This window comes from Hoplias malabaricus, chromosome 17 (genome assembly GCF_029633855.1).
Source record: "Hoplias malabaricus isolate fHopMal1 chromosome 17, fHopMal1.hap1, whole genome shotgun sequence".
Classification (NCBI taxonomy): Eukaryota; Metazoa; Chordata; class Actinopteri; order Characiformes; family Erythrinidae; genus Hoplias; species Hoplias malabaricus.
In genome coordinates this window covers 12,250,607-12,276,955 of record NC_089816.1, presented here as the reverse complement: position 1 = coordinate 12,276,955, position 26,349 = coordinate 12,250,607, and the positions used below count along the sequence as shown (strand labels likewise).

Here is a 26,349-nt window from a genome sequence, read left to right as displayed (position 1 = left end):
TGATGCCTTAAAATAGGGACCATATAAATTGAGGAAACACTGTGAATCTCATGAGGTTTTCTATTAGAATAAGACATCTGACTTAAGGTGGACCATAAAGCAGACAATTATGTGTGTCCTCAGTTCTTATGTTTACATGCACCTTATTGACTTATTGAGAAATGTTTGTTTTTAAGACGTACAGGAAATGTCTTTTAAATTATTATATTTCAATGATTACTGGAACTGGACTGAATGAGGTGTTCTGAAACGATATCATGAATGTGATGATTGCAATAGCAGATGAAATAAATTAAATCAAATGTACTCATAAGAGTTGTTGAGACCATTTTTCCCAATAAATACAATTTGATTTACAATATATAAACCTTTAAAATATTCAATAAATATTTTTTTGTTGAAAATATTTAATTCTATCAGTTTAGATGGGGCTTTATATTGCTTTATAGGAAATGTTTATATATATATATATATATATATATATATATATAAATATTTTTTTATATATATATACGCCCAATCCTAACATGCTTTTCAAAGGATCACTTGAACTTTCTTTAATTTAACTTTCTCTTCTTTACATATTATCTTTTGTCCGAGGTTAATTCATAAAAAGAAATGGCATCCACACATCGCATCCACAGGAGGCGATGTGTAACTGGAGAGGGAATTCCAGACTCGTCCCTCAGACAAAATGTCCTCTGAACTGCAGCAGGTGACAAACTAGCACGATCAAATTTAGAAATAGATCATAATGACAAGCTAGTTTAGTGAACTGTATAACTCTAAATAGTAAATAGTCATAGGATACTGCACGCTGAGCAATAGGGTTGCGCTTTTGTTGTCAATAAAACCTATTAAACCGAACAGTAACATTTCATGACGAGCTACTGCTAACACGGCTAGCGTGAATGACGAGTAACTTGAGTCTCAATTGGCGCTCTCCACATGTCTGAGATATGAAATACTGTATGATCTATGCACACTATATATTTATTAGGGATATTTTAGCGCATTCATATGCCCTTTGAAATCACGTTGTGCCTTTATGTGAGTGCCGAAAACATTCGTTTAAGACTTGTATCTAATTTCACCGCTATGTATCTAGCTAACGTATTCGTAACGTCCATACTTTTTTTGCTGATACGTAACGTATATTTCATTAACTTTCTTTCAGGTCATTAGGTATATGATGTTCCTGTACCGTGTCTGTAAATGTAAGAGACTTAAGAATGGAGGAGGACTGCTGATTCTTCTTTCCTATGAGTCCAACTTGCAGAATAATCAACAGATTTTTACTGGTATTAAGAAAATTGCATAAAATATTAAGTGTCCAGAAATATGTAAACAGCAGTTCTTCCAGTGATTGTGCCCCCCTTTGCTGCAGAAACATAAGGTTTTGCATTCGTTAAATTTTGGGTCTGTTAATATTAAGCCAAAAATCAATGTTGAGATAAGGTACTGTATCACAAACATTGCTCCCAACTTCTGGAGATACTGAAAGATGATGTTGTCACTCCAGTGAGTGCAATTCCACTGCAGCTCAGCTCAGTGCTGAGGGTTTTTATAGCACACCCAGACATCTTAAAGGGGAAATATTATTAAAAACCTCACTGTTCAATCCACTAAATCACTATTTTTGGAAATCTGGTCTGCATAGCAAAAGGCCTTTTTTTCTTAAATATTCACAAATTTATCTAAATCTGTGTTAAGGCCTCAGCATACTTCTTGTGGAGACTATGCCTGGCTTCAGCAAAAAATACAATGTAATTTAGGAGAAAAACAATGGCATGCATTGTATGGAGGCTTCGCTCACTGTGTCGTGCACACTGAAGCTTGGCGTACTCTGCAGCATAAACGGCACTTAAAGATTTTTTTAAGTACAAAAGAGGCATGTCACAACACAAACATGGATGATTATGAGGAGCAAATCTCAGAGCATCTTCAGTAGAATACGAGCGAAGGCGCTCTCAGTTCGCCCAGCCCTCGCAAATTTCGTTTCAAGAGAAGTATGCTGAGGCCTTGAGTGAGCAGTTCTTTGCCGAGATAAACCATCCACCTCACAGGTGTGTCATATCAAGATGCTGATTAGACAGCATGATTATTGCACAGGTATGCCTTAGGCTGGCCATAATAAAAGGCCACTCTTAAATGTGCAGATTACTTTTACTGTACTGGGGGGAAAACCAGTCTGGTGTGGCCACTATTTTCACCATTTAAAGATCATGCTGCAACATGAGGGGATGGTCATGGATGAATGGCACAACAATGGGCCTCAGGCTCTAGTCATGGTAAATCTGTGCATTTAAAGTGGCATCAATAAAATGCACCTGTGTTAGTTGTCAATAACATATGCTTGCCCATACCATAACCATACCGCCACCATGGGCCACTTCATTCACAACATTGACATCTGCAAACTGCTCACGCACACAATGCCTTACACGCAGTCATCTGCCCTGTACAGTGAACACCGGGATTCATCCATAAAGAGAACATTTCTCCAATGTGCCAAACGCCTTTGTATGTGAGCATTTGCCAACTCAAGTCGGTTATGACAAAAAACTGCAGTCAGGTGGAGAACCCCGATGGGTAAGACAAGTATGCAGATGAGCTTCCTTGAGATGGTTTCTGCCAGTTTGCAGAAATTCTTTCATTATGCAAACCGTTTGTTGCAACATCTGTCCGCATGGCTGGTCTCAGATGATCCTGGAGGTGAAGATGCTGAATGTAGAGGTCCTGGGCTGGTGTGGTTACACGTGGTCTGCGGTTGTGAGGCCGGTTTGATGTACTGCCAAATTCACTGATTCGACTTTGGAGATGGCTTATGGTAGAGAATTTAACTTTCAGTTCACAGGCAACAGCTCTGGTGGACATTTCTGCAGTCAGCATGCCAATTGCACTCTCCCTGAAAACTTGAGACATCTGTGGCATTGTGATGTGTGATAAAACTGCACATTTGAGTGGCCTTTTATTGTGGCCAGTCTAAGGCATATATGTTTCATTAAGCCTCAAAGAACTGTGTTAACCTGCAGGAAAAAGGATATAATATGTAGTTAAATACACCAATTATATGGGGTGTCTGGATACTTTTTTCACATTGTTTTGCAGTGTCTGTTATTTTTTTTCTGTTTTATATATATATATATATATATATATATATTTTTTTTTTTTTTTTTTTTTTTTTTTTTGCAGTTGCAGCTGCAGGTCAGTGGTTTGACAGAGTTTCCAGAAATGGCAGGATGTCAGGTTTTTATGCGTTTTGTTTGTTGCATATTTGTCGAGACAGCATGACCAAGCGGGAGATTTTGATCGTTATATATTGCTTTTTGGGCCTTTTTCAGAGGTTATAGAAACACTTTCTTCCTTTATCTCTTTCTGTGACTGTCCTTATCAAGAAGAGGCCCTCAGGTTTTCAGAGAACTTCGGGACTTTACATTTCACTTGCTCTTTCCAGGTGTGTGTCTTGTAATGCATCATTCCTGACTGAATATTGCATGTAGGTAAAAACTCTGAGCAGATGTGCTACATTTAATTGCTTACAGGTAGACCAGACAAGCTTAGATACGGAGATGCATATTGTAAAGTTTCTTCAAAGACTCTGTCTGTTTAATGCACAGGTGAGACCATAGCCACTAGTCTTTTTAAACAGTTTGTATCTAAACTTATGCTTCTGTGCCTGGTTATGATTCATTGTTTTATCTGTTGCAGGTTGAGATTATTTTCAAAGTGAAGAAAAGAGAAAACACATGGCAGCACATAATCAGGTTAATAATATGGTGATCACTTAATTACCTATATTTAATTGTGCAGCTGTAAGAGCCTGTTGTTTGCACTTTTAACATTTTTGTTCCCTTGTAGTTTTAAAAGCAGACATGCTCAGCTAGTGATGGACTATTATATTGCTGATAGTACTGCCATTGCCAGGTTTGTAGGTTTATTCATATAACTGCAAACATAAATGTAAATGTAAACATGCAGTTATTTATCATTGTACAGTGTACAATGAAATGTGTTTTCTGCCTTTTACCAATCAGTGGCAGTAGCTTGGATTTTTTCATTACATCCAATAATTTCAATGTGCCTTGATTATAACACACAAATGTTTCATAACTCAAAATGTAATATTCTCCAGATCACTCTTATGTTTAGATGGGTCCTCATCAGGTTAACCTGAAGGCTTTTGGACATGTTTTTTAAACCAATTTGAAACCAATTGGGTTTTTAAAATTGTTTTTATTTTATTTTCAGAAGTTTGTTCTCTTTGGGCTCTCTCCCTTCCTGTTGTCGTTTACACCTAGTTGTAGGGGAGAGATTCCCTATTTTGCTTCCCCCTGAAGCTGTTGAGGCTGGCCTGTGTGGTGAGGTCAGTGTCACTAGCCTGGCAGGTCTCAGCCCCTGCATGAACCAGTACCCCAACTGGCCTGCACGTCTTTCACACATACACATATCCTTTATGATGTACTTCAGAAGAACCCTTAAAGTGATAGTTAAGCCAGAAATGTAATTATACATTTGCCTTAATTGAAATATAGATTAATTACATCAGATTATTTAATATACGAATGGCTAAAGCCACAAAAAATATTTTTAAAGAAGGACTTGTGCCCCCTCCAGGGTGTATTCCTGCCTTGCGCTCAATGATTCCAGGTAGGCTCTGGACCCACCGCGACCCTGAACCGGATAAGCGGTTACAGATAATGAATGAATAATTTCTTAAACAGCCAGTGTGTCTCTGAGCAAATGCATATCTAGTCTCTCCTTTAAGTCAAAAGTGCTCATTTTTAACTTTAAATTTGATCACACTGTCTAAAAATCAGATTTACCACTTCAGTCAAAGCTTTTGAGATTATTTTACAACCATTTAATGAAGTGTCTTCAAGGCAAGTGTTTATTTCACCTGATTGTAAGATGGTAGATTTATGATTTCTAAGCTTTTATTTTATTTTCACTTAATTCTTAGCTTCAGGGCAAAAAAAAATGAATTTAATTTTATTTCTTAACTACAATTGGAAAAACAGTACAAAATTTGCACAATTGAACCATAAATGTAAATAGTCTTTTTAATCTGATATGAATTGGCCTGCAGTACAGAGTAGGACCAGATGAAATATACCACTGTAGATGATCTGGCTCCATGGACTAAGATGTCAACTATTCACTTAAATGTCTATATGTGCATGCATGCATGCATCAACTCAGTGGACTCAGTCTTTGCATGCATTAATTTATGAGAATGTATTCCTTAACATATGTAACACATGATAGCATACAGCCCCAGTGGCATCCCAATAATGCAAGGAAAGGGTCAGACACAGCCAAGCTTCCTCCGCAGCCTGACTCATTCTCTACTCCGTGGAAAACTGGGTCTGGATGGAATTCACTGTTCAGATACACATACAGCCCAGGGTAACATACAGGACAGGAATTGTTTATTTATTTCATAATGCATACCCCAATGAAACAAAACATTAAAACACCTCAATACGAATTGGATAAAATTGTGTGCCTCAATAATTGTGCATATTAAATGCTAGAATTTATTAAAATGTAAATAAACATCTGGTTCTCATGCTCAACATCTTAAATATGGGAGAAATTAGTTGGTGTAAAGACTTCAGACAGTTTTACAAGGGACATAACATTTTGCAATTCCATTAAGATATCACCTACCTAAATAGCTCCATTGGCATTCTGTAAAATAGTAGCTGTAGATAATAGTAGCATTGTCAACTTTAGAACACAGTGTTTTACCATAATTACAGTGCTTTGATTTTAAATAGACCAATTCTTAACTGCATTGTATGGGGTTCTTCTGTTTTGTATTGGATTTAGATGTGTCGGAAAATAATAAAGTTTAAGTTAAAGTTTAAGTTAAAGTTTATTTGAATAGGTATAGAAAATACCAAAAGTGTTAACAAAAATTGTTTATACTTTTATGATCTTTGCCCAGAAAAAAATTGTTTTGCAAGGAATTAACTCCACGCATTGTCTGTTCAGATCCCCTGTTCTACGAGATGGAGTTTTCTACAAATGGTAAATGCATTTTGGAAACAGAGCCTGCATGTAGCCAGGCTCTAACTGAGGTCGTGAAGTCAGACGTCAATATTGTGGACCAGGCCATCACTCTTTTTCTTCTCATTCAGTACAGAGATCCATTCAATTCCCAACTCTTCGACATTATCAGTATGTGTCGTGTTATAATTATGGTGATATATCACTTTTGCCCATTTCACTGACTTGTGTCATATGACTTGTGTATATATATATATATATATATATCAAATTAAAGCATGTATCTCTATTTTTGTCGATTTTTTGTTTAACACATTCTAAGTTACTTTATTAGGAGATGCTTGTTTTTAATTGGATAGAGACAATATGCATAATTATATTACTAAGATATCAGTTGTAACTTTATATGGTAAAAAAAAACTCAACTCTTGTTTTTTTACATTAATTTCTTATAGTAAAAAAAACCTACTTAGTAGAGTGGCATTTCAGATGAAACCACTAATTGTACACATTAATATTTCAATTGTGTACAAATAGTATTAAATTGATGGTAGTCCCCTTAGGGGACTAGACTCTTAGGACCAAAAACATGCTGTTTGAGTACCATTTAGCTTAAAATCTGTATCATAAACCTGGACCATAATACGCTATGATAAATTGAAAGTTAAATGTGTTGTTGCTTATATTATTTTCTCTTTATTTCTAACCATTTTCTGATTTCTTAATGAAACATATTAAGCAAATGAAGAAATTTTAGAGAGACAGTTGGACAGGGTGCTTTGGCACAATGTGGAAACAGTGACATCAGAGCTGCAGTCTACCCTGGAGAACGCAATGAGGAGATTCCTATGCAGAAAAAAGGCAGGCTGGTTTTATTTATTTATTTATTTTTATTATTTATTGCACTCAAACACACACACAAGTGTTTATGGTACTACTGTAGCTGTTTTGCACTCTTTGTATATTGTGAATATAGGCCAGAGAGACACTGCAGTCTGCCATGTCTGTGATTGTGAGTTCAGTGAATGGCATTGTGAAAAGTAGTAGCAATGCAGAGTTTCATTCAGCCTGTTTGAACAGCATGAAGGTATTACATAGCCATTTTGGTCTGTTCATGAATATTTGTGATTTGTTATATAGTCAGAACAATTCATTAAGGAGGGAATATCCTGACAGACATATTTTACAATTAAATATAACATTTATGTCTGTGTGTAATGTAACTTTGTGTTTTAGGTAAAGAACACAAATGACCTGTCTAAATCAATGCATCAAACTCTTCAGAGAGTCATAGGTGGTCGCTTTATTTCCAACAGAAGATGTAAGGTTAGACATGTACTGATGAACCCTCCTACTTTTCACTTAGATGCACAATGCACTGTTTGAGAACTGGATATGTCTAGAAAGCTTATAATACCTATGAACATGTTTTGGTCAGAATATAAAGAATTTTGGTATTTGTTTTTTGACAGAATGTTGAGCAGAATGTCAGTGAGAGATTTGAACACGGTAAGCTAAATTTAATTGCCAGTGATATTGTGTTGGAAAATGGTGTGAAAAAATAAGACTGCCACTGCCGAGACACAAGCACGTTGGCCATCATACAGCCACAGGAGAGACAAATTGTTTGGCTGTTCTTAATAATAAATATATAAATTATGCATAACAAAAACAGCTGAATATATTTTGGGGTGGCACAGTGGCGCAGCAGGTAGTGTCGCAGTCACACAGCTCCAGGGACCTGGAGGTTGTGGGTTCAACTCCCGCTCCGGGTGACTGTGAGGAGTTTGGTCTATACTCCCTGTGTACTCGTGGGTTTTCTTCTAGTGCTCCGGTTTCACAAACATGCATGTGGTAGGTGGATTGATGACTCAAAAGTTTCCATAGGTGTGAATGTGTGAGTGTGTCACCCTGCAAAAGACTGGCGCCCCCTCCAGGGTGTGTTCCCATCCAATGATTCTGGGTAGCCTCCAGACTCACCGTGACCCTGAACTGGATCAGCTTCTCATTCAATGAATAATGGGATAGTGAGAGACTGCACAGGCACCCACATGACACAAGTCTCTGGCATGCCGTTAAAACCATTCTGTATGTAGTAGCTGCATGAAAAAATCCCCCCATCCTACCCCTCGAAAATAAAGCCTTGCTCAGAATGGATATGTTTTTGCTTTGATGTACTTGTGTAAGCATAGAGTTAGTGAGATCCTTCTGCACTCATTTTGGCATTAGTGAAGAATATTTCTGTTTTAGTCATAAAAAGTATAATGTGGATTCTAAAACTATAATTATATGCACTAATGTAAGTTACAGTTTAATCATAAATAAATCTCTTATTTCTGGCTCATTCTACCAATGGCATTTTCATTCTCACTGCATTTAGCAACTTACTCATATTGATTTTTGAAAAGACACTGACTACTATTTTACAAATAAACAGTGGGTATGATCATTTGCTATAGACAATAATTAGTAAATATTAATTCAAATTATTTTTTAAAAACTGGGAGAAAAGCAGATCACACAAGAAGGCATGATTACAAGCCAGTCAAAGATTATGGAAAATAAGACATCTTATAAGAATTCATATAATGAACAGCAAAGACATCATAATCAGCTGTATTGCTTCATGAACAGCTTTTTTACAGGTGTGTAAAATAAATGCACACTTTTCACCACGATTATGAGAGTATGCTTTTCATTGCCATAAGCCTGTCTAACCGTGCACGTTGTTTTGGCCCACAGCTTTATCACGTTATCTTTAGCATTGATGTTTATAAAACGTTAATTTCTAAACTGACAGGTTTGTTAAGCTTGTGGATCAAATGACAGAAATTTCATTCTCAGTAGAAGAGAACCTGGCTGTGTTGTAATCGGAAACGGTTAGGAAATACTGATATTATTGGTTCAAATGCACCGCAAAATGAATTGGAGTGAATGTAGAGCTCTCAAATAGTCTTCTCGCTTCTGCTCACTCCCTGTGGCATGCTTTTAAGGCAAACCTTGGTAGCAGTCTATTTTGTTGGCCTGCTCCCTTGTGGCCGAAGCTGTTGCAGCATGCTAATTCTTAGCAACTAGTTCCTCAGAATTGTTTCCCCCTCTATTTCAATGAAGCCATGAGGTGTAACTGAAAAAAATAGATAAAGATGAACTTTTTATTTCATTCTGAGTTTTATTTAAACCATAATATGTTTAGTGGTCTTTTCAGCTGGGTCACCACTGCTTCTAACTTCTGATGGATTATCATTCACTTTGTCAGCATGTGAACATCAAGGACCACCTGGCAAGAGAATTCACAGTGAAACAGAAGAATGTCCAGTGTCAGTGTCTAAGAAACAGTGTGCGAGGATCAATGTGGATGGAGACCCCTTTGAAAACACTTGGGAGCTTCTGGACTCCCAGGCGAGCCATATGTCCTCTTCACAACAGTCCTTAAGACAGCTTGAAGTGAACGTGTCAAAGTCATCACCCGCAACCTCATGCAATATTGAACTGACAAACAAACAGGTGAGAAGCTAGTTATATTTGTAATATTAAATGCAAATACTGCTGAGAGAATTGGTTAAACTGCCATAGTTGATTATTTAAGTAATAAAAATAGACATTTAAATAGATAAAGGAATTAGGTTGTATACTATCATTGTGCAAATTGCCCGTTAATAATTTATAGTGCATTAGTATGATGTAATCAGTTATTAATTTTAATAAAGTAAATTAAAGTAAAAAATCTGCTTATTTAGGTTGAGAAAGAATGGCTTAAAGAACTAGAAGATCTATCTGAGTGGGATTGAAGCTGAAGATTTGTATTTTTTCTTTTAAGTTGTTATTCTTTTTAGATATTGTACAGTGTTTTTACTGCCAGTATATTTGTGTTTGTCTTCACCTTTGTTTGATATATAAATTGTTACATTTCTCACTGTTCATAATTGTATTCAACATATTGGTTTGATCACATCAAGCTATATATTCATTACTACCACATGGTAGTGTTCTACAGTTCTAATAAGTTGGACATTAACTTAATTGTATTTAGATAATTTGAATGTGCCTTGTAGCATTCAATTCGATTTGTGGTTGTTGTTTTTTTCTGGCAATATATTGTCTGCAAATGGTCTAACTGGAATGTTTGCAAGGAACAGTGATCCTGGATATCCAGTGAAATAATAAATGGAAACCTCTCTGGCCTTTTGTAATAAAAGTATAGGATTTGTTAATAAAAAAAAAATGATAAAAAATTTTTGTTCATATGACACTTGGTGAATGCACTATGTTTACCACTCTGCATAATTAATACCAAGCAAGCAACTATTAGTTTCTGTGTATTAAATTTCTAAATTACTATGGGATCTCTTTGCTGAGCTTACCTGAGCAAATCTGAAGAAACCTTAATTTCATTTTAAGTAACATGTTTGTGTCACACCAGTATTCTACTAATGTGGGTATATACACTAAACATAAAATTCACATAATAAACTACATAATATTCAAAATACAAATTATAGGACAGGCAACGTACAAATTGTTTACATACATGCAATGTTCAAAAATAACCAAGAACAATAGGAAATAATTAACATAAATGAGTGTATCAGCCCAAACGACTGCAATGTGCTTGATATATTGGAATGGGTCTACAATAGACATGGATTGAAGCAGGGTGTAATAACACTGATGATACTATCTGTCTTTGGCCCTGTAGATCATGTTGCTGGTCAGCTGTTTTTAATTGTGATGACATTAGGATAGAAACAGCTTCTGTGTTGTTGGTGTATAGAGGAGTTAGTAATGATTTTGTGTTCATATTTTATTATATTTTTTAAAGTAGTACATTGTTTTTCAGTGGACAAATGTCACTTATTCATATCTGTTCATCATAACAGCTATGAGTGCCACAGGCCTGTAGTGCCTTATTATTGATCCTCTTTTAACTATAGTAAACTCATCCCTTAGTCTGGGCCATGTACCCAAAGCTTTTAAACTAGCAGTTATTAAACCTATGATCAAGAAACCAAATCTTGATGCTAGTACACTGTCTAATTACAGGCCTATTTCTAATTTGCCATTTCTGTCCAAATTCTTAGAAAGAGCTGTGGCCCAACAACTTAGTTCATATCTACATAAGAATCATATATATGAAAAATTCCAATCTGGATTCAGGCAACATCATAGTACAGAGACAGCTCTAGTCAAGATAACAAATGATCTTCTTCTTGCCTCTGATCAAGGCCACGTATCCCTGTTGGTGCTTCTTGACCTAAGCGCAGCCTTCGATACAATAGACCACAATATTCTCATAGAAAGGTTAGAAAACATGGTTGGAATCACAGGGACAGCCCTATTATGGTTCAAATCTTAATTAACGGAACGTTATCAATTCGTAAAAGTAAACAATCTAAATTCAAATTATTCTAAAGTAAGATTTGGAATTCCACAAGGCTCTATTTTAGGACCATTATTATTTACATTATACATGTTACCGCTAGGCACAGTTATAAGAAACCATGACATTAACTTTCACTGTTACGCAGACGACACACAATTGTATATTTCAGCCAAGCCCGATGACAAACACAGATTAAAGAAAATAGAGGACTGTGTAAAAGACGTGAAAGGCTGGATGTTGCGTAACTTCCTCCTTCTAAACAGCAACAAAACAGAGGTCCTGCTTTTGGGTCCAAAAGTGGCAAGAAATAAATTATCAGATTTAATTTTAAATCTAGCTGACTTTCCAGTTAAACCTGGTTCAGCAGCAAAAAATCTTGGTGTCATAATTGACCCGGATTTATCATTTGATCAACACATAGGTAGTATCACTAGGACAGCTTTTTTACATCTTCGCAATATTGCTAAGATTAGAAATGCCTTATCCCTTCAGGACGCAGAAACATTAGTACATGCCTTTATTACTTCAAGGCTTGACTACTGTAATGCACTACTGTCAGGATGCACCAGCAGCAATTTAAGAAAACTTCAACTAGTTCAAAATGCTGCAGCTAGGGTCCTCACTAAAACTAGAAAATTTGAACATATCAGCCCAGTTTTATCATCACTTCATTGGCTGCCTGTTAAATTCCGCATTGACTACAAAATTTTGTTATTAACATATAAAGCTCTACATGGGCTTGCTCCTGAATATCTTCAAGATACAATTTCCTATTATGAGCCTCCACATTTACTCAGATCACAGAATACTGGATTTTTAATTGTTCCCAGAATTCAGAAGGCCTCAGCTGGGGGAAGAGCCTTTTCTTATAAAGCCCCCAAACTCTGGAATGATCTTCCAGAAAATGTTCGGGACTCAGACACAGTCGCAATCTTCAAATCTAGGCTAAAAACTCATTTGTTTAGTTTATCTTTTGGTAGCTAATGCTCCCCCATAGATAAAGGCGGCAGATCCGGGGGGTCCATGGACACAGGGAATTATAGTAAACTGAGACGCTGGTGCTGTCGTCCCGCCGCTTCTCGCGATCACTCAGGTTTGTTGACGGTGGAGCGGAGGGATGCCAGTGTTTCAGGATGCTCCCGTGTCTGTGTGTCCTCCTGGTTCTCTCCTTTTAGTTAAAGCTGTCATAGTCAGATCTGCCGGAGTCATTAGCCACACTCTGGAAATTTTCATATTTTCTACTTTACAAACACAAAACAGTTCAAAACTAATTCCATCCCTTTACATCTTTCCGAGTAAACAACTGCCCACCTGTCTGTCTGGACACTGATGGATGACTGTCGAGACCCTCCTCCACGCTTCAGACCAGCTGCCCACGCTCCAGCAACCACCAAGTGCCTTGAAGCTGTCCCTACACTGAAGTTCTCATGGACTACTAACTATCATCACCAGTAGATTGACCAGAGGAGGATGGGTCACCCCTTGTGAGCCTTGGTTCCTCCCAAGGTTTCTTCCTCAGCTGGGGGAGTTTTTCCTTGCCACTGTCGCCCCTGGCTTGCTCACTTGAGGGTTTTACATTTGTTTTTACATTTCATGTCAACTGGAATTCTGTGAAGCTGCTTTGTGACAACATCAGTTGTGAAAAGCGCTATATAAATAAATTTGATTTGATTTGATTTAGTGGTTCAGTACGTTGATGGAGGAATTCTTGTAGACTGGTATTATGTTTGAAACAGGAGAGGACTTAGCTCCAGTGAACGGTTGAAAATCTGAAGACAAAAAATCTGGAGCTTGTTGGTCTGCACAAGCTTTGAGACAGGAGGGGGAGACACCATGGGCCCGCTGCCCTACTAGTCTTCACTGTGTTGAGCTGGCACATCTTAACATATATACAGTGCTGTGTCATATACACAGAGTGTCACTCGGGAAGTAGGAGAGGAGCGATGGATATCTTTGTTTACCTCAGCACGGGGATGTTGTCTTCTGTAGCCTATGTGTCATAAGCAAAGTAAAAAAACTAAAAACCTGTTTTCAGGGTAGATTCTCTAGGCCGCTCTGATCTCATTTGTCAGTGTGTTCCTGTCCACTTCTCCATATCGGGCATAAAGTTTTTTTAATTGGCACACGTCCTTACAGAAACTGATGTAAAATATTTCAGTGTTAGATTGCCCAAGGGGTATATCACAAAGCAGAATTTCAGTTAGCCAGGTAACTTAAGCCTAAAGATGAAGTTCATAAATGATGGCTAAATCGAAAAACATGCTGGTCTCCGGGTTAACTTCACAAACACTGTCTGCATTGTTATTCCTTCACAAATCCATAATTCAACTTTTACCAGTCGGGTATATCTCTTTGGCTTTTTCACGTGTACTAATGTAGATATTGGATATGATTGTAAAAGCATGTCGGGTATAGTGTAGTTTAATGCTCCTCATCATCATCTTTTCCGCTTCTCTATTTGCTCCCCGTAATAGTTAATTATGGTTTGGTCTCGCGAGATCTGACGCGGGGAATGTTTTCATAGAGTTTGGCGATGAACGAGCAGTGAGCTCAGTGACTGACACAGAAGATGGACTGAGATGTGGAGGACAGTTTGCACCATAAAGGTATATACGGTACACTGCAGATGCTCTGATAGCACTGTAGAACAGTTTATGTGTGAATCTGCGAGTGTTTAATTCGTCTTTCATTTGTTAGCCGGGAAGCTAACCTGGCTAATGTTAGATGAAGAGAGACCGGGTAGAGCTGAACTCATCCTAATTTAAAGAGACTCAGACTCGGGAAGACCACTCCAATCAGTCTAATTTTATATGAAAGGAACGCATTAGAGGTTAACAATGTCTGGCTGAAGTTCGGTTCTTATTCTCCAACGTATTCGAGTTTTCTGGTCCACCTTAAATGTCGACAGGCTAGTGTCATCGCTGCAGTATTTAAGGTGGAACGGAAAGGTCCCTGAGAGGCTGTGACAGATTAGCTAGCCCCAAAGCTAATTATCACGCCTTATTAATGAATTATTTAGTTATTTTGTTAGTGATTTCCTGCCTGTGCTAGCTGTGTTGCAGTGCAATGTAGTTGTCTCTTTGAAAAGGCTAACAGCGAGCCATAAAGTGCTTTAGTAATGTATCAGTCTAGATGTTGGATAGTGCATTTCTATCTTATAGAATAATATTCAGTAATCATCAGAGCTGTTTAAGTTCTTGTATCGCTAGAAAAGTTTGTTTATACTCCACTGTATCGTACATCAGAGGTCCCCCCATATCATCGTAAAAGTTTGAAGTGTCCTTCGTTTTTGTAAAGCCAAAAAAAATCATCTTTAATTTTTTTAATCACCAGAGGCCTCTGGGGTCTGTTGTATCTCTTTTTAAAAACGCCTTTTTTATAGAACCCCTTACACCATAGCCTATAAAATCTAGTTGAGTTCAAACGTCTTTATGCAGAATAAATGTCAATGTGCTGTGGGTTGTTTTTTTCGCCCAAAAGAATCAGTTTTTCCGTTAAATAAACCCTTTTAAATAATTAAAAATGGCGTCTGTATTCTACTACTGCTACAAATGTTATTGTACTGATCTTCAAACATTTGCAAGTGTATAAATGTTTTGATGTATTATGTAATGTAACATTTATCAGGTGTGTTATAATTTTGTGAAATACCACACCATCCTCTTTCTGACTCCTAAGCAGCTTCAAGTGTCTCTCACTCTGTCTTGCCATTGCCGGGATGTTCCCCAGCCTGGGCCATAGACCATGGCAAGTCTTCTGCAGGGTCTCTATGCAGCAACGAGCCCATCTGTCTCAGCTACGTCCCAGAATAATACGGCCGTGCTATGGTAAGTTACTATGTTGCAGCAGTATTTAAATCAGTGAAGTGATAATATTGTCAGCCTAGCTCAGGGGTTCTTGATCAAGTGGTTGTGACCCCCAACCCCTTAGAGGACTTGGTATGATCCTGAGTGGGTTATTTGTTCTAAAATAATATACCAATGTTAGCAAATGCACAGCCCTCACAGGGAAATAGAAACAGAAGAATGCCAGTCTTTTTATTTTTGACTTGTGACGCCATTGTCAAGGCAACTTAATAATGTGCAGGAAAGTGCATATCTGTGTATGTTGAAAATGTATCCATATTGCAAACACTTGATTGTACTGTCCAGTTCTGTCATAAAGTAAAATTTTTGGCCATGTATTTGGTGCCTTGCAACTAAGCATAGCATGCAGTATACTTTGGGCAGTGTCAGATGTACTGGATAAATGTGTCCTGAGCTGTGATACTCGCATAGTTTTGAATAAATCAAGAATTTTCTCACTGCATGTGTTTAAAGGCAACGTTCAATGTTTAATAAAAAAAAATGTCAGCCGTGCCAAAATTGTATTTGCATGCAAAGTAGAGATTTCTTTGAAAGATGCCCAGATATATTGAGGTGTTCTCTGTATTCATATTTGAGTGGAAATCCTTTGATTTTGCATACAGGTTGGCAAAGTGGAGGTAAAGTCCACAGCCTGTGGTTTAGTTTTCCTGACTACAGAGGGGCCTCTTTGGCTTGGGCACAGCTTCAGTACTATTCTACTGCTGGCAGCAGTAAAGATGGACCACCACAAAATCCTGATGGGCCAAAACCCACTGAAAAATTGTCCACGTGTCCACCCTCCACAGAGGTGGCTGGTAATTACATCATTGTTTATATTATTTATGTTTTGTTTTTCCTTGTGCATTTATTTATATATATATATATTTGCATTCTATTGTGGTGAGGCATTTTCTTGTTTTTGTTTCCCCCCCAAAGGCACAGCCTGATATTTAACAAATATATATATATTATTTTATTTCCTATATAGCTGATGGTGATCCCTCTGGTAAGTGAGTTGTTTTGTCATTTGTTGTAGTTGATTAGAAGATCCTATATGAATGATTATAATACTTATTAGTAATTATTATAATTATATCATGCTGTTACTTTTTAAGATCCAAAAGATTCAAAACCACAGGGTCTAACAAAAGCAGAGAACATTCAGGTGAAAGGTAATGTAGTTTGCCATTAATTAACTGAGTAATTAACTGATTATGGCTGTTAATTGTTCACAGTGGTGTGACTGGGTTTTTTTTTATTTTCTTTTTTTCAGTAAGGGCAGTACTGAAGAAGAGGGAATATGGTACTAAATACACCCAGAACAATTTCATCACTGCTGTGAGGGCAATGAATGAGTTCTGCCTCAAACCCAGGTAAAGTGCACTTTGGTGTTTTTAAACTAGGTTCACTCACACAATCGAGCTTTAAGCTAAAATTATGTTAAATAAACATGATCAGTGCTATTTTATAGTGCCCCAAAGCAGTTTAACCTGTTTAACACTAATCATTGTTTTCCCTCTTCTATTACATGTGGTGTTCGTTTGCATTGGGTGTATATGTTTTTAGTGACCTGGAGCAGTTGAGGAGGATCCGGCGGCGCAGCCCCCATGATGACACTGAGGCGTTTACAGTCTTCCTGCGCTCAGATGTGGAGGCCAAGTATGCACTGTTGTCTCATTAAACTATAGTATTCACAACTGTGTCAGAAGGTGCTTTCACACACAGCTTGTTTGGTCCAGACGTTTGGTCCTTTCACTTTAGTCTGAAAGAAAATGGCGAGAAAGTATGCAAGAAAGGTCCCTTGGACCACAGTCCGAAATGAAAATTAAGGGTCTGGTCTGGATCAAACTGAACTAGGTTTTGTTCATGTGCAAAATATAAACACTTTTTGTTGGATGGGTCAGACTTTTGGTTAAATGACAGGGTGTTGAATCAGTCTCTTATCACCTAATAAACAATAGAATAATAACAGTAATTAGATAAAAATGACCCATGCTTATGACAATGTTCAGATTAGGTGTACACATGATGGAGAATAACATATAAGGCCTCTCTCCAGTCCCACACACCATTTGCCTTAGTTTTTGTGTTGTGTTACTGTAGTAAAAATAATTAAATGTAATTATATTTTAATAAATAAAATATAATAAATATAATTGAAATACCTGCAATTCCCAATGCGTTACTACTGCTTCACCCCAAACTGCTAGCTCACTACACGGTGCATTAAAAGTACTGAATTATCAGATATGGCATTCTGTATTTCTGAAGATAAAATACAGTTGGGCATGGTTTGAGACACTGTAATCAGCTACGAAGTGCTAAGTGTTAAACCATTAAAAGTGGAAATATACATGTTTATATGGAGCTGGTATATAAGTAGGCTAAGCACAGCATATGTAAGAAATGTATGTGTTTATTTTGTCTTGCACAAGATATAAACTTGATTTGAGCTACAAACTTAGTATAGAGTACATTTTAGAAATGAATCTGTTGGTTTTTTTTCTCCCCTCTTTGCCTACTTGCCAAAGTGACCATGTGCTCAACTGAGAGACCTCTGTAACCCAGTCAGGCATTGGCAGGCACAGCCCATTTAGGTGATGATGACATGGTGTAGGTTGTTAGTCCACTCAGTAAATTTGCAGTGTGAAACTTACTGTATCAAATGTATACAGTGTAACAAAACACAAGCTTTGGTTCAGGATTTAGTCCCAATTTTCATGTGTGAAAACAGCCTAAGTATTGCTCTGCCTTAAGTGATTTGTTGGGGTTTCAGTGAGGTTCTTTTTGGTTTATATTTTGTAGGGCTCTGGATGTTTGGGGCAGTATGGAGGCACTTGCTCGTGAGAGAAAACTCAGGAAACAAGTGGAGAGAGAGTACCAAGAAAGTACATACCCTTACATAATCTTAAAAATTAAACATAGTTCAGCAGTGTATGTATACCGACTAAATTATTGGGTTCATAAATTAAGAAGAATAACAAAAGACAACCAGACAATTGATTTAATAATATGTACTATATAAATATGCAACTTTAACCTTATATTAAAATCAGTATTTGTGAAAGTACGTCTGAATAATGGATACTTATTCTAATAATATCTCAATATCTTTTTTTTCTCTTTCTCTCTTGCTTTTTCTTAGATATATTTCGAAATCAGCAACTGTTAAAGGAATACAAAGATTTTTGGGGAAACACAAAGGTCAGATTAGATATTTATATATATGTTGCATACAAGAAGCTATGCATCAAACATGTAAACAACAAACTGATTGAAAATAAACTGCAACAGCCCTGTAGACTTGTTTAGAAATAGGTCATTTTTGCAGGGGGTTAGTTGTACAAATCTCATGTTTGTAATGCCCTGAATTATTTAATTATACAGTTAATTTATTCAAGCACATTCTTGGGAAAAGGGAAAGGAATGCTTTTTGATTGGAATGAGTGTAATGTAAGCTCCATATTCTTACACATACACGTTACCTACCATATTCGTTCTGATTGATTTGTTGATATTTCTGTAGCAGCTTATTTGTTTTTATCTTTATTTTAAACAAATTATAATTTGAAACATTTTTTTCACAGCCACGGTCAGGCAAAAGGGTGACTTTCCTCCAGGGCCCAGGAAAAGTGGTGATGGTAGCTATTTGCATGTGAGTTTCTGAGTGCTTTGTAAATTATAAGACTCTAAGGCAAGCAGTAAGCCTTTTGGGATTTATCAATAAATGGGACACATTCCTAACTTACTGGTGTTTAGTCTTCAGGAAGGATGACATGAGGTAGTAGAACGAGACTGAGTGGCTTTGTGCTGTTCCTCTATTAGATTAAAGACTGACTTAGTTATAAAACATGTGCAGTCACATGAAAAGTCCCTGTTAAATCAGCATCAGACAACCAGGCTTTGTTCATCTCTAGTCTAGTTTTGTTACTCCAAAGTAATAGATGATCAATTCCAAGTTTTATAGAAATAATGACAGCTTTATAGTTTGAAGTTGAGATTAGCACCACTGATATGTCATGCAAAACCTGTCATGTCTCATTTCTTGTTACATTGATATTCAAAGTTAATACGTGTGGAGATATTTGAGTTTAAATACTTCTACTATTGATCCACAGAAATGGACTGAATTTTTTCTTCAAACTCCTGGCATGGGTTTATACTGGATCAGCCAGCATGTTTTCAGAGGCAATTCACTCACTCGCTGATACCTGTAATCAGGTAAAATATTTTTCTGTTTGTCTCTCTGTCTCTGTGTTCTAGCTCTTAAATGCATATCTAAGACCAAATAAATTGTGCTATGTGTCATCACATAATTACATTTTATTTTTGTATTATTATAATTTGTTTATTCATTTATTGTTGTTTCAAATTCTGCTTTCTATGCAAATTATAATACATATTTATTTTTAATTGTTAAAAAATGGAGCAAGTTAAAGTCTTGGAAATTGGACTATGTGCATTATGTGAAGATGATTTTGCATTTAAGGGTAAACACACTAACTGTAATTTTCCTCATTTTCTATAAAATAATCCTCGGTTTATTTAGAGATTGAGTATTATAAGTAATTCTGATATATTTTTTGTCATCTGCCCTTTGCCTATGTTGGCTGTTCAGGCGCTTCTTGCGTTGGGCATCAGTCAGTCAGTCCGCAACCCAGATGCTGTACACCCGTAAGAAATCTCACATGAGTAACTCTACATTGAAGGAATTAATTTCTTTTCTTTCCACTTCCAAGAGGTGCTAATGTATTTCTCTGTGTATCAAAGGTATGGCTTTTCCAACATGCGCTACATTGCCTCTCTCATCAGTGGAGTGGGCATTTTTATGATGGGAGCTGGCCTGTCCTGGTACCATGGCATTATGGGTCTTTTGCACCCTCAACCAATGGAGTCACTACTGTGGGTTAGTGGTCACCCATTTATATGTGAGGAATAGTAATACTTAAGGATCAATACCTATTACTCTATTATTTTTGTTTATGTCTTGCAGGCATACTGCATTTTGGCTGGATCGCTAGTTTCTGAAGGAGGTACTGATTTATCTCCATAAATGTATCACTTAGATATGTTTTTATGGATTTATTTTAATTATATTTAAAGCAATTTTAACCGTGTGGTGGTGAATAGTGAGAGTGGACATTGCACTGTATGTGTGATTTATGGGCTTTAATATGTTTTCTTCTCACAGCAACATTACTGGTGGCCATTAATGAGATCCGGAAAAGTGCTCACAAGGAAGGAGTGTCTTTCTATGAATATGGTATGACAGGCTTTCATCAGTTAAATATAAATCAGTTAAGCATTTAATATTAATCTTGACTTATGTTTCTGTTTTTTAAATACTTACGTAATGGTACAGCTATGGAGCAGGTTTGTTTTGTTTTAAGGCTACTGTGCTTGTGCAAGATGTTTTGAAATTGTTCCAGGAGTGCTGCAACAAGGCTAACACACTGAGCCATTGTTGCTCTTGGCTTGTGCTCTTAGTCTCAAAGTTCTGGAGTGTAGAGAATGTATCTGAACCTAACTGAGTTTGGTGAGCTGTGCTGAACGTGTGCTTTCAGTTATGCAGAGCCGAGACCCCAGTACCAATGTGGTCCTGCTGGAGGATGCCGCAGCTGTTCTGGGAGTGATGCTGGCTGCGGGATGTATGGGTCTCACCTCACTAACGGGTGAGTATGTTTGTCTCACATTACTTGCATTTATTTTTTGTCTTTAGTTCCATTAGTCATTGACAGAATGATTATTTTAATATTATCAACATTATTGTTCACAGTAAGTTGAAAATGTTGTTATATCAGTTCCCAAATATTAAACATCTGCATGTTTCCAGATTTCCTTTTTGGAAGTCAATAAAGTTTTTCTCCCCATTATTGTAAAAAGATCTGACAAATGCTTTTGAGTAGAGTTGTTTTGCAAACTGTTTGGAAAACCAACATTTAGTGATATGCAAACAGCAAATCATAAAAAATATACTTCTTAATTATTTCTAATTCTTATAATTCTTATAATTCTAAATCATTTTTTATCTTTTTCTCTCTCTCTCTATCTCTCTGTCTTTTTCACCTGCTTTAACCTTCACTCTCACTCTCCCTTAGGTAATCCGTATTATGACAGCCTGGGTTCCCTGGGTGTGGGTACACTACTGGGCACAGTTTCTGCGTTTCTTATCTACACCAACACTGAGGCTCTGCTGGGCCGCTCCATTCAAGCAGAGCATGTCCAGAAGCTCACAGAGTTCTTGGAGAGTGACCCTGCTGTCAGGTCAGCCTCCTCCACCCTGTAGCATGAGCTGAAGTATTACCATGCTTTAAGTTCTTCTTAATTTGGAATTTAAAGGCACAGTTCTGTTCTGTGGGTAATGTTGGGTAAACGCCCTGTGTGGACATGCACTAAGGTAAGGTATTATTTTCAATGTCTGATTGTATTGTTTCCACAGAGCGATTCACGACGTGAAGGCCACAGATATGGGACTGAGTACAGTACGGTTCAAGGCAGAGGTAGACTTTGATGGGCGCGTTGTCACACGTTCTTATCTGGAAAAGCAGGACATTGATCAGATCCTCAGTGTATGTACACAACAAAGACACTGGAATAATTTGTGCCATTACTGCTTCTAGTGTTTGTGCAATATCCCTGAGCATGCAACTTAATCTTAGTTGTAATACAGTTATCAGTACAACACTGCACATTTTAAAGTTTTAAATAAAATCAAGTTTTTCCAAGAAAAAATTTGAGGTATGCCTTAAAAGTGGCTTAGATTTAACTCTATATTTTGGCCTTCATTCAGTAAATTCAAATGTATGAATATGCCTTTAGGTCCCACCTCTATTTCAAGGTCTGTCTTAAAAGTTGACAGGATTTGTTTCTAAGGTTTATTATGTACGAAAAACTGTTTTTCTGAATCATTTGAAACTATCATTGGTACACTGCAGTTTCTGAGCTGAGAAGCTCAATCATGGTGTTGACTGCTTATTCTGCTGATGACAATCTAATGTATAAACATAACAAACAATGTAATGACTTAGAACACTTGATTTTTATTTATTTATACCAGTTATTAGCTTGAAATAGTGTTGTATGGAAAATTTAATGTACTGTTTATATTTTGAATTAATTTACAATCATACAGAATTTGGGAGCAAATTTGAAATATCAAGCATCTGAAACATGTGCATGTTGTGGCAATTCTGCTTTATAGGACATTCAGCAGGTGAAAACTCCAGAGGAGTTGGAAGCTTTCATGCTGAAGCATGGGGAGAACATCATAGACACACTGGGAGCAGAAGTGGACCGTTTGGAGAAAGAGCTAAAGGTTTCTCACTTTTTCTCTATAGATTTTATAATCTAAATGTATAATTGTAAAATAACTAACATGCTTTGTAAGCATTGTAACCCATTTCTGATTATCTAGCATTTGTGTCAGCTTTTCCTGTCTTGTATGAAAGCTGAATATGCACTGTTAGAGTAGATTTAGCACTACATACAACATGCTTCACGCATACAGAAATTACAGAATGCTGACGCAGACATGACATTTAGACTCTAAAAACAGGACAGTTTCTCCCCCTCTACTCTGAAAATAGAATACACATTTCTGTAACTTGAGGTATACTTATGAAAGTTATTCTTAGATTTTTATTTCATTATACATTTTCTGTCTTCTGAATTCATGATCTTATATAATTACACAGACTTTTAATTCTTGTGCCTTAAGTGACCTTTGTTTTATTATTAATTAATTCATTCATTTTTTATTATTTTTGTTGCTTTGGTTCTGTGAAATTAACACATTGTTTTGTTTTGAAAACAGCAACGCAATCCAGAAGTGCGGCATGTTGATCTGGAGATCCTCTGATGCTGTGATCTTAAGAACAAAATCATCTGGCCAATGGAAGGATAATTTAGATGATCTGGACCTTGAGTGAACCAACTCAGAACTACCTTTTAAGTCTTACTGTTCAGAAATCCCATGTAACGTATGTGTTTGCCCAAGTAACATTTTCAGCCCAATTCATAAGCTCACAGTGCAGAAACTGTTGCTGCTGAATGCACAAAAGGCCTGAGAGAAAGCCTGCACCAAAAAGCTGGTATGAGCTTTATCAATGAGAACTTATGAACTGGGTTGATTATATATACTGAATTGAGATACCTGGACCTGGAGGATATTTCACTTAGCAGGTTCAAATCTCCTATTAGATACTGTAGACTTCTGTCAATTTTTTGGAGTATCACTTAGTGTAACATTTACCTTTTGGGTTTCTGCAAACAGTTTTTTTAATGAACTTTTTGAAGCAACAAAAAAAGCACAGTCATCAGTTGTAGGCAATATGAAACATCATGGGCAGGACTAGTCTTGGACCAGTAAAGGCCCAGTATCTTTTTTTTTCTGTTGCCTATCAAGCAACAAATATTCATTACTTACTCCAAAAGTATTCTAATTGCAGTGCAAAACAGATGAGGTGACAGAGAATGTGACTATGTGTAAAAGTATTTGAAGATAGCTTTACTGAAGAATTTCATTGGCTTTTTTATTTAAGCATTTGCTTATATAGACAAGACATTTTTCTCAATCTCATTTTCAATGAGAACTGAAGCAGATATTTAAAGGTGTGTCATAACATCTCATTAAATTAACTGTGTCGAGTTACTCATTAGTCATTAAATTTATGATGGAACAGACTGAGGTGTATGATTTTTTTGGTTAAAGAGACAAATGTAGAGCTGACTGGATATGTTGGCTGGATGTGTTCAGCGATAATTCTGCACTAATCTAAAGCAGTCACTGTGTGTTTTTTTTTTTTTTTTTTTTTTTTTTTTTTTTTTTTTTTAAATAACATTTCTTATTTGTCCATTGAAAATTTCATGTGAGTTTTATTGTGTATGTAATTCTGATCTATGTCCAGCCTTTTAGGCCACACCTGGACTTACTACTAGCATATAAGAGGACAGTATGATTGTCAAAGTTGATCTTGGTTCATGTGTCACATTTGAAATCTGGATTCAGAATTTAGTACATATTGGTTGTGCAACCCTGAAGTTACATGTTTTTGTTGGAAACACTCTGAAGCCAGATATTAATGGAAGTACAGAGTAATGCATCCTGTAATCGAGGGGTATTTTGCCAGTAAATGTAGAAAATCAGAAGATGGTCTAGATCTTTACATTCAAGTTTTGTTAACAACATTAATACTAATTGAATACTGTTGTGACAATAAACATACCGTTAAACATTTTAACCTGTTTGAGCAAAAGAGTAACTATAGTTACTTCATAACTATGTCTGCCTCACTCCACTGTAAATAGTGACAGGTTATGAGAATGACAATCTGTAGTGACAGTTATTAAGGTTCAGCTGAAACATCTTTAGGTGCTACACATCTCAAAGTGGTCGACATCACCTTTGTATAAAACTACATGTTACTATCAGTGACAGGAACTCAATGTTACAGCAACCAAATTTGGCTGAAAGAAGACTTTAGATAAATTCAAATGTGTTTTCTCAATGCGAGCTATTTATGATTAGGTTTTTTTCAGGGTGAGTTTAGGTTTCTTAGGATAAAATAAATAAATAATGGAAGTGTTTGAGTAGTTTCATGGACCTCTAAAAAATATAATTGAATAAACTGCAATTAATTTATGAAGTTTTATGTAGTCCATGTTTTTGTATACATTTTTAAAACGTGATCTATTGCTCCTATGCTATGTTGTGGTCAGCATTGTAAATGTATTTATTGCATTCCAACAAAGCCTTGATGTGAAGACGTGAATCCACTGGTCAGCTGCATCGTCAATAGGCGATACTTACATTGTGGATTGGCTCAGTAATCTTTCAATTTACACAATAATTCCATGGGAGCTCCAGCCCTAGTTTAAAAAAATCATGGTTCAAAATGGAACCTTAACTCGTGAGCTGCAGAGATGAAGTGTTCCTGAAATGGGTTTTGAACTTCCATGATGGTGAGTGTCTTTATTTTCCTTTTAAAATGTGCTAGGATTTTGGAGCGTCCTTTAACCAATATTTGAAGAATAACGCGAAGGATTAGCAGCCGGTCTCTGAGCTGAAGAAGACCGAGGAGCGGAGCTTTACAGCAGCTCAGTGACTCCTGTCCTCCCTTTTACCGAGAAGATCACTCGCCCGAGCTCTGGAGGCGACAACCAGGTTTCTGTAGGAAGCGTTTAATAAGTGTAGAAAGATGGCGGAACATGATCTTTGTCACTATATTTGTGGTCACGTTAGAAACAGTTAAACGTCGATGCTGCTGTCTTACAGGGAAAAATCTACTGTAATATTACAACACAAAATCTTTATAATATATTCACTTCCCATTGGACGCGGACGACGCAGAGGAGAGCACAGTAATGTGTAAAAGCTTTCAGTTACTATTTTAAGAATTTGGGGATTTGTTTACATTTCTGTAGTGAATGACAGCAGCTATTTTTGTGAGGTGTTTTTTTTTTTTTGGCTCTTGTATGTTTTTTTCTTTGTTTATTTGTACCGTTTCGATATAAATGAAAATTAAAAAGACCAAGCGAGGTGAAATTGACCATTTTAGACATGTCCTTGGTTTTGTAGCACCTTGGTGGTTTATTGTCTTTTGTTGCTGTAAGCTACATTGTTTGAACACGGCGTTAACCCTCGTTTCCCTCACATTCTCACCGTTATCACGGACTCGCCGACAGGGGGCGCAGCTGACCGTCTCTCCTGCTTTATCCTCGTTTACCGTCGTTCACTGGCAGCTCGTTTTATGTGTTGAAAACTGGACATGACAGCGGGATCTGTGCAGTAAACCTGCTTGATCTCTCTGCCTATTTTTGGATCAGCGCATTTTGAATGTGTTTTCTGAGGAGAACCCGCACTCTCCAGCCGCTGCTCTGTGCTGTGAGCCTCTTTACAATGCTGCCTTGTGGGATAAGAATCAAGCAGCATTGTACAGGGCTATGACAGCACCGAGACACAGACCTCAGGAAGGAGCCTGTCGTTTTCTGGGACACAGCTTCTGACAACATCTGTACACATCTGTACGTTCACATCAGCTTCTCATTGAGCCGTGCTCCAGTGGACACACTGTACAGCGCAGACGACAACACACTCTCCTGGACATGACA

At 37.0% G+C, this 26,349-nt stretch overlaps 1 protein-coding gene across 1 annotated transcript; it reads left to right on the top strand.

Moving 5' to 3' along the window:
- Nucleotides 1-637: 637 nt before the first annotated feature.
- Nucleotides 638-24,864, top strand: slc30a9 (solute carrier family 30 member 9). Its single transcript, XM_066649958.1, has 35 exons — nucleotides 638-715; nucleotides 1,178-1,301; nucleotides 3,196-3,249; nucleotides 3,345-3,457; nucleotides 3,546-3,620; nucleotides 3,712-3,767; nucleotides 3,862-3,927; nucleotides 4,252-4,449; nucleotides 5,264-5,409; nucleotides 6,001-6,186; nucleotides 6,755-6,876; nucleotides 6,992-7,102; nucleotides 7,252-7,341; nucleotides 7,488-7,524; nucleotides 9,272-9,519; nucleotides 9,849-9,853; nucleotides 15,074-15,222; nucleotides 15,864-16,055; nucleotides 16,229-16,246; nucleotides 16,356-16,412; nucleotides 16,514-16,613; nucleotides 16,807-16,899; nucleotides 18,046-18,128; nucleotides 18,386-18,444; nucleotides 18,828-18,895; nucleotides 19,359-19,461; nucleotides 19,859-19,914; nucleotides 20,011-20,146; nucleotides 20,234-20,273; nucleotides 20,432-20,503; nucleotides 20,805-20,912; nucleotides 21,339-21,504; nucleotides 21,680-21,809; nucleotides 22,442-22,555; nucleotides 23,054-24,864. Exons 1-35 carry the CDS (start codon nucleotides 695-697, stop codon nucleotides 23,096-23,098), a joined length of 3,441 nt encoding a protein of 1,146 aa, XP_066506055.1. The 5' UTR covers nucleotides 638-694; the 3' UTR covers nucleotides 23,099-24,864.
- Nucleotides 24,865-26,349: the final 1,485 nt, after the last annotated feature.

What these genes read in the sequence shown, in the direction of transcription:
- slc30a9 (XM_066649958.1), top strand. Translation starts at nt 695, where the DNA reads ATGTCCTCTGAACTGCAGCAG. An exon ending in GTGATGGTAGCTATTTGCAT is followed by an intron (nt 18,896 to 19,358) that starts GTGAGTTTCTGA and finishes ATTGATCCACAG; the next exon opens with AAATGGACTGAATTTTTTCT. An exon ending in GTTTGGAGAAAGAGCTAAAG is followed by an intron (nt 22,556 to 23,053) that starts GTTTCTCACTTT and finishes TTTTGAAAACAG; the next exon opens with CAACGCAATCCAGAAGTGCG.